This window comes from Neomonachus schauinslandi, chromosome 11 (assembly GCF_002201575.2).
Source record: "Neomonachus schauinslandi chromosome 11, ASM220157v2, whole genome shotgun sequence".
NCBI classification, from domain to species: domain Eukaryota; kingdom Metazoa; phylum Chordata; class Mammalia; order Carnivora; family Phocidae; genus Neomonachus; species Neomonachus schauinslandi.
The window spans coordinates 9,239,119-9,252,266 of NC_058413.1; the positions used below are offsets into that span (position 1 = coordinate 9,239,119).

The 13,148-nt window shown below is 51.3% G+C and overlaps 1 protein-coding gene across 5 annotated transcripts in view; it reads left to right on the plus strand.

The window, feature by feature from the left end:
- AHNAK (AHNAK nucleoprotein) overlaps nucleotides 1-13,148 on the plus strand; it is a 78,870-nt gene that overhangs the window by 16,010 nt on the left and 49,712 nt on the right. For 3 of the 5 annotated variants that reach the window (XM_044919723.1, XM_044919724.1, XM_044919725.1), the window contains exon 6: nucleotides 11-4,132. The exons of the other annotated variants lie outside the window; for them this stretch is intronic. In XM_044919723.1, coding sequence (XP_044775658.1) covers nucleotides 11-3,286 — 3,276 coding nt within the window. In that variant the 3' untranslated portion in view covers nucleotides 3,287-4,132. Of the gene's footprint in view, nucleotides 1-10; nucleotides 4,133-13,148 lie in introns of those variants that run through there. 5 annotated transcript variants of the gene reach the window in all.

Below are 13,148 nucleotides of genomic sequence, written 5' to 3' on the forward strand. Positions count from 1 at the left end.
AGAAGTGGATGTGAACCTGCCAAAGGCTGACATTGATATTTCTGGCCTCAAAGTGGACATTGATGCCCCGGATGTGAATATTGAAGGTCCAGATGCGAAATTGAAGGGTCCCAAGTTCAAGATGCCAGAGATAAATATCAAAGCTCCCAAAATCTCCATGCCTGATGTTGACCTGGATTTGAAAGGATCCAAAGTCAAAGGAGATTTTGATGTGTCCGTCCCTAAGATTGAAGGTACTTTCAAAGGCCCAGAAGTAGACCTTAAAGGTTCAGGTCTGGATTTTGAAGGCCTGGATGCCAGGTTCAGTGGCCCAAATTTGAAGATGCCGTCGCTGGATATATCTGCCCCTAAAGTAACTGTTCCTGATGTTGATTTGCATTTCAAGGCACCCAAAATTGGGGTTTCCGGTCCCAAGTTGGAAGGTGCTGAACTGGACCTCAAAGGGCCCAAAGTTGATTTAGAAGCTCCAAGCTTAGATGTACACACGGAGAGCCCAGATATTAATATTGAGGGGCCAGACATTAGAATTCCCAAATTTAGGAAACCCAAGTTTGGTTTTGGGGCAAAAAGCCCTAAAGCTGACTTTAAGTCACCTTCCCTGGATGTGACCATTCCTGAGGCAGAGCTGAATGTTGAGACTCCTGAAATTAGTGTTGGTGGCAAGGGCAAGAAGAGTAAGTTTAAAATGCCAAGAATTCACATGAGTGGCCCTAAAATGAAGGCCAAAAAACAGGGATTTGACTTGAATGTTCCCGGGAACGAAATTGATGCCAGTCTCAAGCCTCCTGATGTAGATGTCAATGTTGCCGGGCCAGACGCCACACTTAAAGCTGATGTGAAATCCCCCAAAACCAAGAAACCTATGTTTGGGAAAATGTACTTTCCAGATGTAGAATTTGACATTAAATCACCTAAATTCAAAGCTGAGGCCCCCCTCCCTAGCCCCAAACTGGAGGGTGAAATCCAGGCACCTGATGTGGATATTTCTTCTCCTGGGATTCATGTGGAAGGTCCCGATATCAAGCTGAAGGCTCCCAAGATCAAGCTGCCTGGTATGGATGTCTCAGGGGGAAAAATAGAGGGTGACTTGAAAGGCCCCAGGGTGCAGGCGAACTTGGACGCACCTGACATCAACATTGAAGGCCCAGATGCTAAAGTCAAAGCCCCGTCGTTCGGCATTTCTGGCCCTCAGGTCTCCATCCCCGATGTGAACGTTAGCTTGAAAGGACCAAAGATAAAGGGTGATGTCCCCATTGTGGGACTGGAAGGACCAGACGTAGATCTGCAAGGTCCAGAATCAAAGATCAAATTCCCCAAGTTTTCAATGCCCAAGATCAGCGTCCCTGGTGTGAAGATGGAAGGGGTAGGAGCTGAGGTCCATGCCCAGCTGCCCTCTCTCGGAGGAGGCTTGAGTGCACCTGATGTTAAGCTTGAAGGGCCGGATGTGTCTCTGAAAGGGCCAAGAGTAGACTTGCCTTCAGTGAACCTCTCTATGCCAAAAGCCTCTGGACCTGACCTTGACCTGAACTTGAAAGGACCAAGTTTGAAGGGAGACCTGGATGCCTCTGTTCCCGGTGTGAAGGTGCACTCCCCAGGGCTTGACCTCAGAGGTCAAGGTGGAAAGGTGAGGACGGAAGGAGACAGTGTGAAAGTGCCTGGGATCGACGCCACGCTAAACCTGGGCACCCCAGATGTGACCCTGAAAGGACCAAGCCTGCAGGGAGACCTGGCTGTCTCTGGTGACATCAAATGCCCTAAAGTATCAGTAGGTGCTCCTGATCTAAGCTTGGAGGCCCCTGAAGGTGGCATTAAACTTCCCCAAATGAAGCTGCCCCAGTTTGGCATCTCAACTTCAGGGTCCGACTTGGACATGAACGTCAAAGGGCCACAAGTGACTGGAGAACTACAGGCCCCAGGCATCGGTGTGAACCTCGGAGGCCTGAACCTGAAAGGGCCTCATATCTCTGGCCCTCAAATCTCAGCACCAGACATGGACCTGAACTTGGAAGGACCAAAAATAAAAGGGAGCCTCGGGGCCACTGGTGAAATGAAAGGCCCCACTGTTGGAGGAGGTCTTCCGGGCATCAGTGTTCAAGGCCTTGAAGGAAACGTCCAGATGCCTGGAATTAAGTCCTCTGGATATGGTGTGGAGCTGCCAGGCGTGAGTGTGAAACTCCCAACGGGGCAAATTTCTGGTCCTGCAATCAAAGGCGATCTGAAAGGTTCAGGAATAGGTTTCCATGGGGCTGCTCCCGACATTAGCGTCAAGGGGCCTTCACTTAATGTGGCCTCTCCTGAGTCAGATTTCGGTGTCAGCTTGAAGGGCCCGAAAATCAAAGGAGGTGTGGATGTTTCAGGGGGTGTCAGCGCCCCAGCTGTCAGCCTGGGCGAAGGGAACGTGAGCGTCAAAGGACCCCAGGCCTCCTCCACTCTCAACTTGGATGCACCTAAGTTTGCTGGGGGACTTCATTTCTCAGGACCAAAGGTAGAAGGAGGTGTGAAAGGAGGCCAGGTTGGACTCCAGGGTCCTGGGCTGAGTGTGTCTGGGTCTCCAGGTCACTTGGAAAGCAGATCTGGAAAAGTAACATTCCCCAAGATGAAGATCCCCAAATTCACCTTCTCTGGCCGTGAGCTGGTTGGCAGAGAAGTGGGGGTAGATATTAACTTCCCTAAAGCGGAGACCACTGTCCAGGCTGGGGCCGGAGAGGGAGAGTGGGAAGAGTCTGACGTAAAACTTAAGAAATCCAAAATCAAAATGCCCAAGTTCAATTTTTCCAAACCTAAAGGGAAAGGTGGTGTCACGGGCTCCCCGGAAGCATCCATTTCAGGGTCCAAAGGCGACCTGAAGAGCTCGAAGGCCAGCCTGGGTTCTCTGGAAGGAGATGCTGAGGCTGACACGTCATCACCCAAAGGCAAATTCTCCTTATTTAAAAGTAAGAAGCCCCGGCACCGCTCAAATTCCTTCAGCGACGAACGGGAGCTCTCGGCGCCTTCCACCCCGACGGGGACTTTGGAGTTTGAAGGTGGGGAAGTGTCACTGGAAGGCGGGAAAGTCAAAGGGAAACACGGAAAGCTGAAATTTGGTACCTTTGGTGGATTGGGGTCAAAGAGCAAAGGTCATTATGAGGTGACTGGGAGCGATGACGAGACAGGCAAGTTACAGGGAAGTGGAGTGTCCTTGGCCTCTAAGAAGTCCCGACTGTCTTCTTCTTCCAGCAATGACAGTGGGTCTAAGGTTGGCATCCAGCTTCCCGAGGTGGAGCTGGTGGTTTCCAAGAAAGAGTAGCAGGCCTCTATGTGTGTGTACATATATGTATAAAAATACACCAGCCTTGGGTGTGTTTGTATATAAACTCCAGAGAGAAACATGCCGACAGCCTCAGCGTAATGCAGAGATCTGGCCTCTGCCCGTGCCAAGTGCTGAAAAAGCCAACCAGCCGCCTTAGTTCCCCCGGCCCGGAGCTTTACAGATACAGGAACTAAGGGTTCCAAGTTCGTCCAGCCCATGTGCAGAGCCAACAGTATTTGCCTTGAGATCACAGTTTTGTTTTGTTTTGTTTTGTTTTGCATTGAATGCTGAGAGCTCCTGTTTACTAAGCAAGCTTTTGTGTTTATTATCCTCATTTTTACTGAACATTGTTAGTGTCGGGGTAATGGAAACCCACTTTTTCATTGTAATGACTTTGGGGGCTTTTGTTAGTAAGGGTGGGGTGGGGTAGAAGGCAGTAGAGGGGGCCAGACCTCCATTTCTCCTAAGATTGGATCTGTTCAAACAGGGAACACCCAGGGAGGGCCGAGAGGAGCCGCCAGGCAGGGCGCATGGGTGTCTTTAGGTCTCTTTAGCATTGCTTTTTTCCCCCAGGGGTGGCGGTCCTAGCCAGTTTGGTGTTCACGGTGAGACGGAATTAGAATCTGTTTGCAAATTGGCCGATGTCCCCCCAGCTCAACACGTTCTGTGCATTGTGGGAGAAATGTTTCCTTCATGGCCGCCACATTCCTGAGACTAGTTCTGATTTCTTTTAATAAATGTTACCGTGATTAAGAAAATTTCCCGCACTTTAATGGCAAATTAATTGAGAATGTAAGAAAATCGATGCTGTCAAAGGCAAATAAAGCTGTTTATTAACCCTGATGTCTTGTGTCTTTGCATTCTGTGTCTGTGAACCCAGCCCTGATAGTTGAGACTCAGTCCATCCAGTGGATTTGTGGGTTTCATTAATGGGTAATTGGGGGTGGGGCGGGCCGGGGGGGTGGGGGAGTCTTTGCGGCCTGATTCTCACGGTGAGGCTGGCTGCACCATTGCTGAGAAATCAAGAGAGGCTTGGCGCCCTGGCAGCCCGGGCCGCAGGACCCACCCACCAACTTTGCATCCTCCGATAGGAATACACAATTCAGAAATGGTTCTGAATGGGTAAGAGGATACAGATATGAATGGAAAACAAGACCTACCGGAGTGGTAGAAAGAGCTCGATCTGGCTCTGAGTTACAGGCATGCCATCTATTTCTGACTTGGCTGTGGGGTTGCTGGGTGGCCTCAAGTTACCTGCCCTGTCTGGGCCTCAGATTTCTCTTCTTTGAAATAGGGGTGCTGATCTTGTAATAGAGGTCTTTAGGGTTCCTGCTAGTCCTACTGAATTTATGAAAAACCTCTTGTGACCAGAGTCCTCTTTTGATTTCCAGCTCTGCAGACAATACATGGTGGTGGTGGGGCGGGGGGAGGCTTCTAGAAACTGGCTTCTAACGTTGGTCATTGCTGAGCCGAGGGCCTTGCTTTCTTATACCAAAAACAATTGGAGCAAGCTCCTCCCCTCGCCGCTCCCCAGAGCTGCCGCCTTCCTGGCCTTCCTGCCCGTGGAGACGGCTCTGCACCTCTCCCAGCAGCCCAGATCACCCCAGCCCACAGATAACAGCTCCCACCCCATCTCATCCGGTCCAGTGTCAGCTTGTCAGCGGGTTTGGGCACATGGCAATGGGGTCTGCCCAGGGGGCGCTCCACCTGCCCTGGCTTGGCTTTCACACTGACTGTCAGCTTCATCCATTCTCACCTCAGCCAGTGGAGCCAGCGTCCCTGGGGGCTCTGGAACTCAGGAGCGGCTCTTGGTTTTGGAAAGAGGGAACAAGGGAGGTGCTGGAAACCCTGCTGCTTTTCTTTTCTTTTTTTTTTTTTAAAGATTTTATTTATTTATTTGAGAGAGAGAATGAGAGAGAGAGAGCACGAGAGTGAGGGGGGGGAGGGTCAGAGGGAGAAGCAGACTCCCCGCTCAGCAGGGAGCCCGATGCGGGACTCGATCCCGGGACTCCAGGATCATGACCTGAGCCGAAGGCAGTGGCTTAACCAACTGAGCCACCCAGGCGCCCCCTGCTGCTTTTCTTAAAATGACCGACCTACGTCATTCCTCTTGTGAATTAGGCAAGACACTTAACCCCTTTGAGCCTTCGCTTCTTCCCCCCATAAAATGGGGACATGTGTCCATAGGGCCAGAGTCTGCCCGGGTATTTGGGTTGTCAACTGTGCAAGGACACCACGTTCAAGGGGGTGGCATCCATATCCCAGCCACAGGTCTGTTTACTGGGAGCACGAGGGTGGGTGTGGGGTCCTAGAGAGGCAGGTGCACACCCCTCCACGCACACTCAAGAGCGAGAGGACGCACGTGCCCGCCGACACGCACGCCTGCACGCAGCTGCCTTCCGTGCTAACCTCTCTGGGCGCCCTTCCAGGGCTTCTTTCACTCTTCCAGAGCTCAGAGCCCAATCCCGAATCCTTCCTCTGTCCCTGATGAGGGGCCTCCGCGTTATTCCCCAAAGTCCTGCCGGGCCCAGATGCGAGAGGTCTTACACTTTGAGGTCTCGGGCGGGAGTAGCATCAGGAGACCGGGAAGGGGCTGGGCTGGGCTCCCGCAGGTCCTTCCTCGGAGTTGCACGAGCTGTCCGAGGGCCCGACTGTAGCCTCACCTTGTACCCTGCCTTTGGCAGCGCGACCGTGTGTGGGAAGTGGTGTGGTTAAGGGGACATTTCAAAAATGGAGTGACTTTGAAAAGCACCATGCGCTCACAGATGGCAGTAAATATTTTTCATTCACACAAACTCATTTCTAAATCTGTCAGGGTCCCTAGAGGAAACAAAATTCCACTGGAAGATAGTTCAAGCACAGAGGCTTTGAAAAAGGTACTGTCCAAGGAGGAGTGGGTGGGGACAGCGGAGCCAGCGAGGGGGGATGGGAACAGGGACAGCAGGAAGCTGGTACCACCCAGGGGCCTGAAGGGGCCCGGGGAGGAAATGGTGTTCCTGGCATCCTGCGTGAGCTGGAGGCAGGGCAGGGACTGCCGGCCGGAGCTGTAGCCACGAAGGACCACAGCATCTGCCAGAAACTGCCAGCCGTGGCGAAACAGGAAGAAGTGATCTTCCCTCCCGCTGGTGCCTCTCCCTGGAGGGCAAGGGAGTCTAGGTGTTTCGAGTGAAGGGAGCAGCCTCCAGGAGCCGGGAGACGGACTCTGAAGGTGGAGATGCAGGTAGAGAATAAAGAGGACAATACGCTAATCTTCTCGTTTTTCTGCCAGGCAAGTTTGAATTTCTGTATATTGAGATTTCTTTTGCTTCTTCTTCTTCTTCTTTTTTTTTTTTTAAAGATTTTATTTATTTATTTGAGACAGAGAGAATCAGAGAGACAGAGAGCACATGAGAGGGGGGAGGGTCAGAGGGAGAAGCAGGCTCCCTGCCGAGCAGGGAGCCCGATGCGGGACTCGATCCCGGGACTCCAGGATCATGACCTGAGCCGAAGGCAGTCGCTTAACCAACTGAGCCACCCAGGCGCCCTCTTCTTCTTTTTTTTTAAGATTTTATTTATTTCAGACAGAGAGAGAGAGAGAGAGTGTGTGTGCATGTGGAGGGGGTGCAGATGGAGAAACAGACTCCCCGCTGAGCAGGGAGCCCCATGTGGGGCTCGATCCCAGGACCCTGGGATCATATCTGAGCTGAAGGCAGACGCTTAACTGACTGAGCCACCCAGGCGCCCAGTATATTGAGATTTCTTAAAATAGCCCCCATGATGTGGGATGTATTTAAGGTGTGATCATAAAATAATACGACAATTTTTGTTTTAAACAAACACTTATGTTTGGGAGGTGCTGCTATGAAAATTCTGTTAAGAATATTTTGTTTCTTCTCCTTTGAAATGGCTCTCAATGTCACCTATACATTAAAAATTTCTTTTTTTTTTTTTCTCTTGGGGAAACACAAATCTTCCTGTCTTGAATATTTTGCAAATAGCCAAAAGGCCTGGAATATACTCCAGGGTTCCCAGGACAGAACCTTGAAAGGAGCACTGGCCGGGGAGGAGTCAATGGGATTAGCTGTGACCTTGGATCCTGTCTGAGCCTCGGTTTCCTCATTTGTAACATGGATCAGGCATGCGTTCTCGAAGGCTGTTACCAGTTCCAAATAGTTTGTGATTCTTTCAGAAGTAAAGCTGGTTAATTAGGTGGATGGGACTGGGTTGGGTCAAGAGTGAAGTGTGATTACAATGTAGTACAACTAATTTTCCTGTGTGGTTACTAAATTGGGTCAAATGTTTTGAGCAATGGCAGCATTATTGAACTACCACTACGTCTCCAGCGTTCCAAAGCCAAACGCAGTGCCCACTGGGACTTTGCAGGTCGCTGGCACGTCCCGCCTCAGCTCCACTAAGCACCTTAGCTGTGACGCGCTTAGTATTGGGAGATGCAGCTGGGCATGTCCGATGTTCCTATATTTACTTATTTAATTGATTTTTTTATTTTTTATTTTTATTTTTATTTTTAAGATTTTATTTATTTATTTGAGAGAGAGAGACAGAGAGAGAGCATGAGAGGGGGGAGGGTCGGGAGGGTCAGAGGGAGAAGCAGACTCCCCGCCAAGCAGGGAGCCCGATGCGGGACTCGATCCCGGGACTCCAGGATCATGACCTGAGCCGAAGGCAGTCGCTTAACCAACTGAGCCACCCAGGCGCCCTTAATTGATTTTTTTAAAAAAGATTTTTAAAAAGATTTTTCTTTTCTTTTTTTTTTTTAAGATTTTATTTATTTATTTGAGAAAGAAAGAATGAGACAGAGAGAGCATGAGAGGGGGGAGGGTCAGAGGGAGAAGCAGACTCGCCGCCGAGCGGGGAGTTTGATGCGGGACTCGATCCTGGGACTCTAGGATCATGACCTGAGTCGAAGGCAGTTGCTTAACCAACTGAGCCACCCAGGCGCCCTAAAAGAGTTTTTTTTTTTTAAGATTTTATTTATTTATTTGAGAGAGAGAGAATGAGAGCGAGCACATGAGAGGGGGGAAGGTCAGAGGGAGAAGCAGACTCCCTGCCGAGCAGGGAGCCCGATGCGGGACTCGATCCAGGGACTCCAGGATCATGACCTGAGCCGAAGGCAGTCGCTTAACCAACTGAGCCACCCAGGCGCCCAAAAGAGTTTTCTTTTTAAGTAATCTCTACACCCAACCTGGGGCTCAAACCCACGACCCCGAGATCAAGAGTCACACGCTCCAGTGACTGAGCCGGCCAGGTGCCTTTTTTTTTTTTTTTAAGAGTGTACTTTTCTTCTCTTTTTATCCCCTCCTTTTTTTTCTTCTCTCTCTCTTTATTTAAAAGCGTTTTTATTGTGAATTTAAACCTACAGAGATGTTGTAAGAATAATACAATGAATAATCCATATGCCTTTCATGTAGATTTACCAATTTTACCTCATTTGCTTTAATCTCTCTCTAGACGTTATAATTATCATTATTTTTGCCGAATCATTAGAGGGTCAACTGCAGGTCACCAGGACCCTCTACTCCTAAATACTTTAGCATGTACGGATGTTGTCTTCTATAAACTGCAACACAGTAATCAAATTCAGAAACCTTAACATTGGCAAAATACTATCATCTGACATACAGTCCATTTTTAAATTTTATTAATCGCCCAATGATTGCCTTTTGGCGAGGTCTTCTTTCCCATTTTGGCCTCGATCCCTGCCCACGATCCCACATGACCTTTCGTTCTCATGGTCTCTTCCATCTGGACTCTTCCATCTGGAACCGTTCCTCAGCTCTTTGTTGTCATTTGTGACATTGGTAGTTTTTAAATGTGCGGGGCTGGTCGTTTTGCAGAACACATCCCCCGGTCTGGGTTTGTCTCATGATGTGTTTGTTTTCCTCTTGGTGAGATTCAGGTTATGCATTTGGGGCAGGAAAGAGCATAGCTGTGACGTGGGGGTCACTTCTCAGGACCCACGTGACTTCGAGCCCTGGGTTAGGGAGGAGATTGCCAAGTTTCTCCATTGTAACAGTGCCATACTTTCCCTCTGGCATTAACAAGTAAACCCAAGTTTTCAAGACAGAAGTCCAAGTTTGGGCAAGTTTATTTCGTAAGCACACAAGGGCTTGGTGGCCTGCTCGTCTCGGCCTTGGCGTGCTCTCCGGCTAAGGCCCTGGGAGATGGAGTTCTGGTTTGGGGCTTTGCAGCCCAGAGTAGCTCTCTGTCTCTCCTCACGAGGACAAAGAATTCGGCGCATGCATGCTTGCCATATGCCTGAGAATGCCATGTGCTGTTTACCAGCCTCTGAATAGCCCCGCGGTAGCCAGCAGCCGGGAGCTGCAAGTGTTTCTTAAGGCTGAACGCTCCCAGCAGAGGCGCTGCCAGGGGCCACGGGGAATGTGTGGGGAACATTCTGCTGAGGAGCGTGGTTTCTGTTCCCTTTAAAAACCTCTGTTATTTTCCACCGCAAGCTTGAGGCCTGGCCTTCATGGAAAAGCTTCCCAACCGTGGAGCCAAGGATTGGGAAGGGTTAAGAAAGAAAAGACCCTCTCTTTGGACAGGGCATTCTGGTCTACAAGGTGCTTTATCTCCTGAGATCGCTGGGCTGTCAGCTCTCCCGGGGAGAAGGTGGCCTACAGGAAGGGGAGGTTAGGGGGGTGAAGCCCTTGGTTGGTTTCGACTCACAGAGCTGGGAAGAGGTGACTCTTCTAGGTCAAGCCAAACCTTCTGATTTAAAAATTCTTTTTTTTCCTTTTCCATGATGCCATCGCTGTTTCCCTGAGGAAGTTGAGGTTCTTTTTCTGGGGAGGTTTTAGGAAATGGAAGAGGACTTTTGAAATGTGTAAGGCCTTGACCTTCCAACAACAGCCCTGAAGTAGTTATTAAATATGTATGTGCAAAGCCTCTTTCTTCAATGAGCCTATTGTGTAGGAAGGGAATAATAATGATAAAATAATAATACCTATCAGCTTTTCCACTTTGTAGCTGTATGATCTCGGGCAAGTTATTGAACCTTTCTTTTTTATTTATTTATTTATTTATTTGAGAGAGAGACTGAGAGAGAGAGAGCATGAGAGGGGGGAGGGTCGGGAGGGTCAGAGGGAGAAGCAGACTCCCTGCCGAGCAGGGAGCCCGATGCGGGACTCGATCCAGGGACTCCAGGATCATGACCTGAGCTGAAGGCAGTCGCTTAACCAACTGAGCCACCCAGGCGCCCGTTATTGAACCTTTCTTGTGCCTCACTTTCCTTATCTCTAAAACAGGGATGATACGGTACCTCTTTCCGAATGGTGTTGTGAGGATGACGTGAGTTAATACATATCGTGTGTTTGGCATACAGTAAAAACTGTAAGTGCTAGTGATTACTCTTGAATACTTTGTGTGAGGCATTCTGTATGTGTTGTACGTGATTTAACTCTTTTGACTTCTACAACAACCCCATGAAGTGGGTATTCTTTTTCTTACTTACAGACAAACCGAAGCTCAGAGAGGTTAAGCGATATGCTCAGGGTCACACAGCTGGTATATGGCACAATTCAAACTGGGCCCGGTCTGACTGAGAAGCCCATGCTTTAAATACTCACGGCATTCTACTCGCTCTGATACAGGGCTGACTGTGTTAGTAACATATAACTGTTTCCAGGTTTGGAGAGGAGTGTGGGGCGCACGTTCCAGGCAGAGGGAACAGCAGGAGTAGGGTGTGGAAGTGAAGGGTGTGGGGAGGTTCAGCAAGGCGGGGTAGGGTGGGGTGGGGGGAAGAGAAGAACTAAGAACTTAGAATGACCCTTGAGAGCACGCAGGCAGCCAGCCTGGTTTCTGGTCCTGCTCAGAAAGGAAAGGAAAAGGCGCTCATCAATTTGCCCATTTTGGAGGTAGGAGGTGGACTCCAGGCCTCAAGCAAAGTGAACCCTTGGCCCTGGTTCAGCCTCCCTGGCTGCTGCCAGCCCCTCTTGCTCAGTGTTACCCCCGGGTCTTTTCCCCTCCCGGCTCTTCACTCTTCCAGAATGAAGATCAACAAGGGAGTAACTGCAATCAAAGCATTTGCATTATAATTAGCCCCACCCCCTGTCCCTGACCGCCGGCCAGGCAGCCTGGAAGCCTCCGCCCTGGCTCCAGCTAGTGGCCTTGCCACCCCGCAGCAGTGGGAATGCGGCCCAGGCCTGAGCACGTCCCTGGGGCCAGCAGGGGCCCTGTGGGGCTGAGCTCCCTCTCCGGGGCTGGGCCTGGCATTGTGGCGGGGCGGCGGGGGGGGGGGGGGGGGCGCGTGGTTCAGAGAAGAGTTTGGGGGCAGAACAGAGTAGTTCTCCAACTGTGGAGAGAGCTTCCCCTTTTTGTCTTTGGCCTGACGGCCCTGATGGCTCCAGGGCTGTGGCCAACTAGCACCTGGGACTTGCTAACAATCCATGCCATGAGCGTGAGGTCTCCCGGCTGCCTGGGAGGATGCCCAAGGCGAAGGAGCTGAGGCCTCCACCAACTGGAACCACTGGCCCTTTATTCTGGAGATTATGGGGAGCATGAGGGAAGAAGGAAGCAGATAGAAATCTATAGGGAAAGCAGAAGAGCAGGGAGCAGGGGCAGGCTGGTGTGAGAGGGCCGCCCTGGAGGAGCAAAGTGCTGGCGGGGGGGCGGGGGGGGGAAGCCTGGAATGAGCTGCTGGGAGCATGAAAGCTGCAAGGGAGGGAGGCAAGCAGAGAGGACCCACAGGGAGCAGGGACAGGGCGAAGGGCTCTGGGGGCACTTTAGCCCCGCTCCCCTATCTCCGTAAGTCCCTCCTGGCACCCCAGAAGAGCTTATAACCTAAGTAAAGCAGCATGCTTGCAACATCAATTTGCCCCCAAACTCCAGCCAAAACTCTGGTTTTTGCTTTAGCCCCAAACCAGATGACACCCTGAAGACCCCCATACTGTAATCATGGGGCCGCCAGTGTCCAGGGAGTATAAGGGCCTCCCAAAGAGACTCTTGGCCCCAGAGGAGTAGGGGGGAGAGAGGGAGGGAGGGAAAGCAGAGGGGCAAGGGAAACCAGAGGAGAAAACAGTCTCTAGGGACCATCTGCCACCACACCCCGTTCCGTAGATCTGCTGATCGCCAGGCCGTCCTGGGGTCCCGGGACCCTTTGCCGGGCTGGTTCTTACCCACCTCTGGGCTGCTGCGAGCTACGGGCCCTGCGGTGGCCTGCTGGGACTGGGAGAGGGGTGCCGCTTGTAGGAGATTGGGGAAAGAAGACCCTGGGGGGCTGTGAGGAAGTTGCTGGAGGCCAAGTCCAGACCTCCTAGTGGCTGCTGGGAGAGCTAGCTAGCCTCCTGACCCCGTGGGCCCCTAAGCTCCAAACAGTGCAGGGAGTAGGGACGGGGCGAAGGGCTCTGGGGGCACTTTAGCCCCGCTCCCTATCTCTGTATCTTCCCTTAGGCCAGACTTTCCTCAAACCACAGCTTTATACTTGGAGAAAATGCTGTGCCATATTATGTTAATACTTCGGGATATTTACAACAAGAAAAGGGCTTTTGGGTCCCAGGGATGGACCCATGGCTGGCCAGCTCCCGGTATTTTGGGACAGGAGAGCCTTTTAGCAAAGCCACACACACAGCGGGGGGTGTTACCTGTCTTGCTTTTCCCTCTGGGGCCCTGACCCAACCCTGGGCGGTAATGGCGCATTTGACCCCTGCCTGTCTTGAGGCCCCTACTCTGGCCCAGGTGACAAGGGAGGCTTTGGAAGGCCTTTCCAGCCAGGGCCCTGTGGCGGGGGCTCTGTGTCCGCTGTCTCCCGTGGCCAGGCAGCGGGGAGGGCTGGAATGTGAACAGGCAGGACAGGCTAATGACGGGGCATTTTCTACTCCTAACAGTGCAAGTTCGGCTCACAACTTGAATTTCAAGTGGGCCC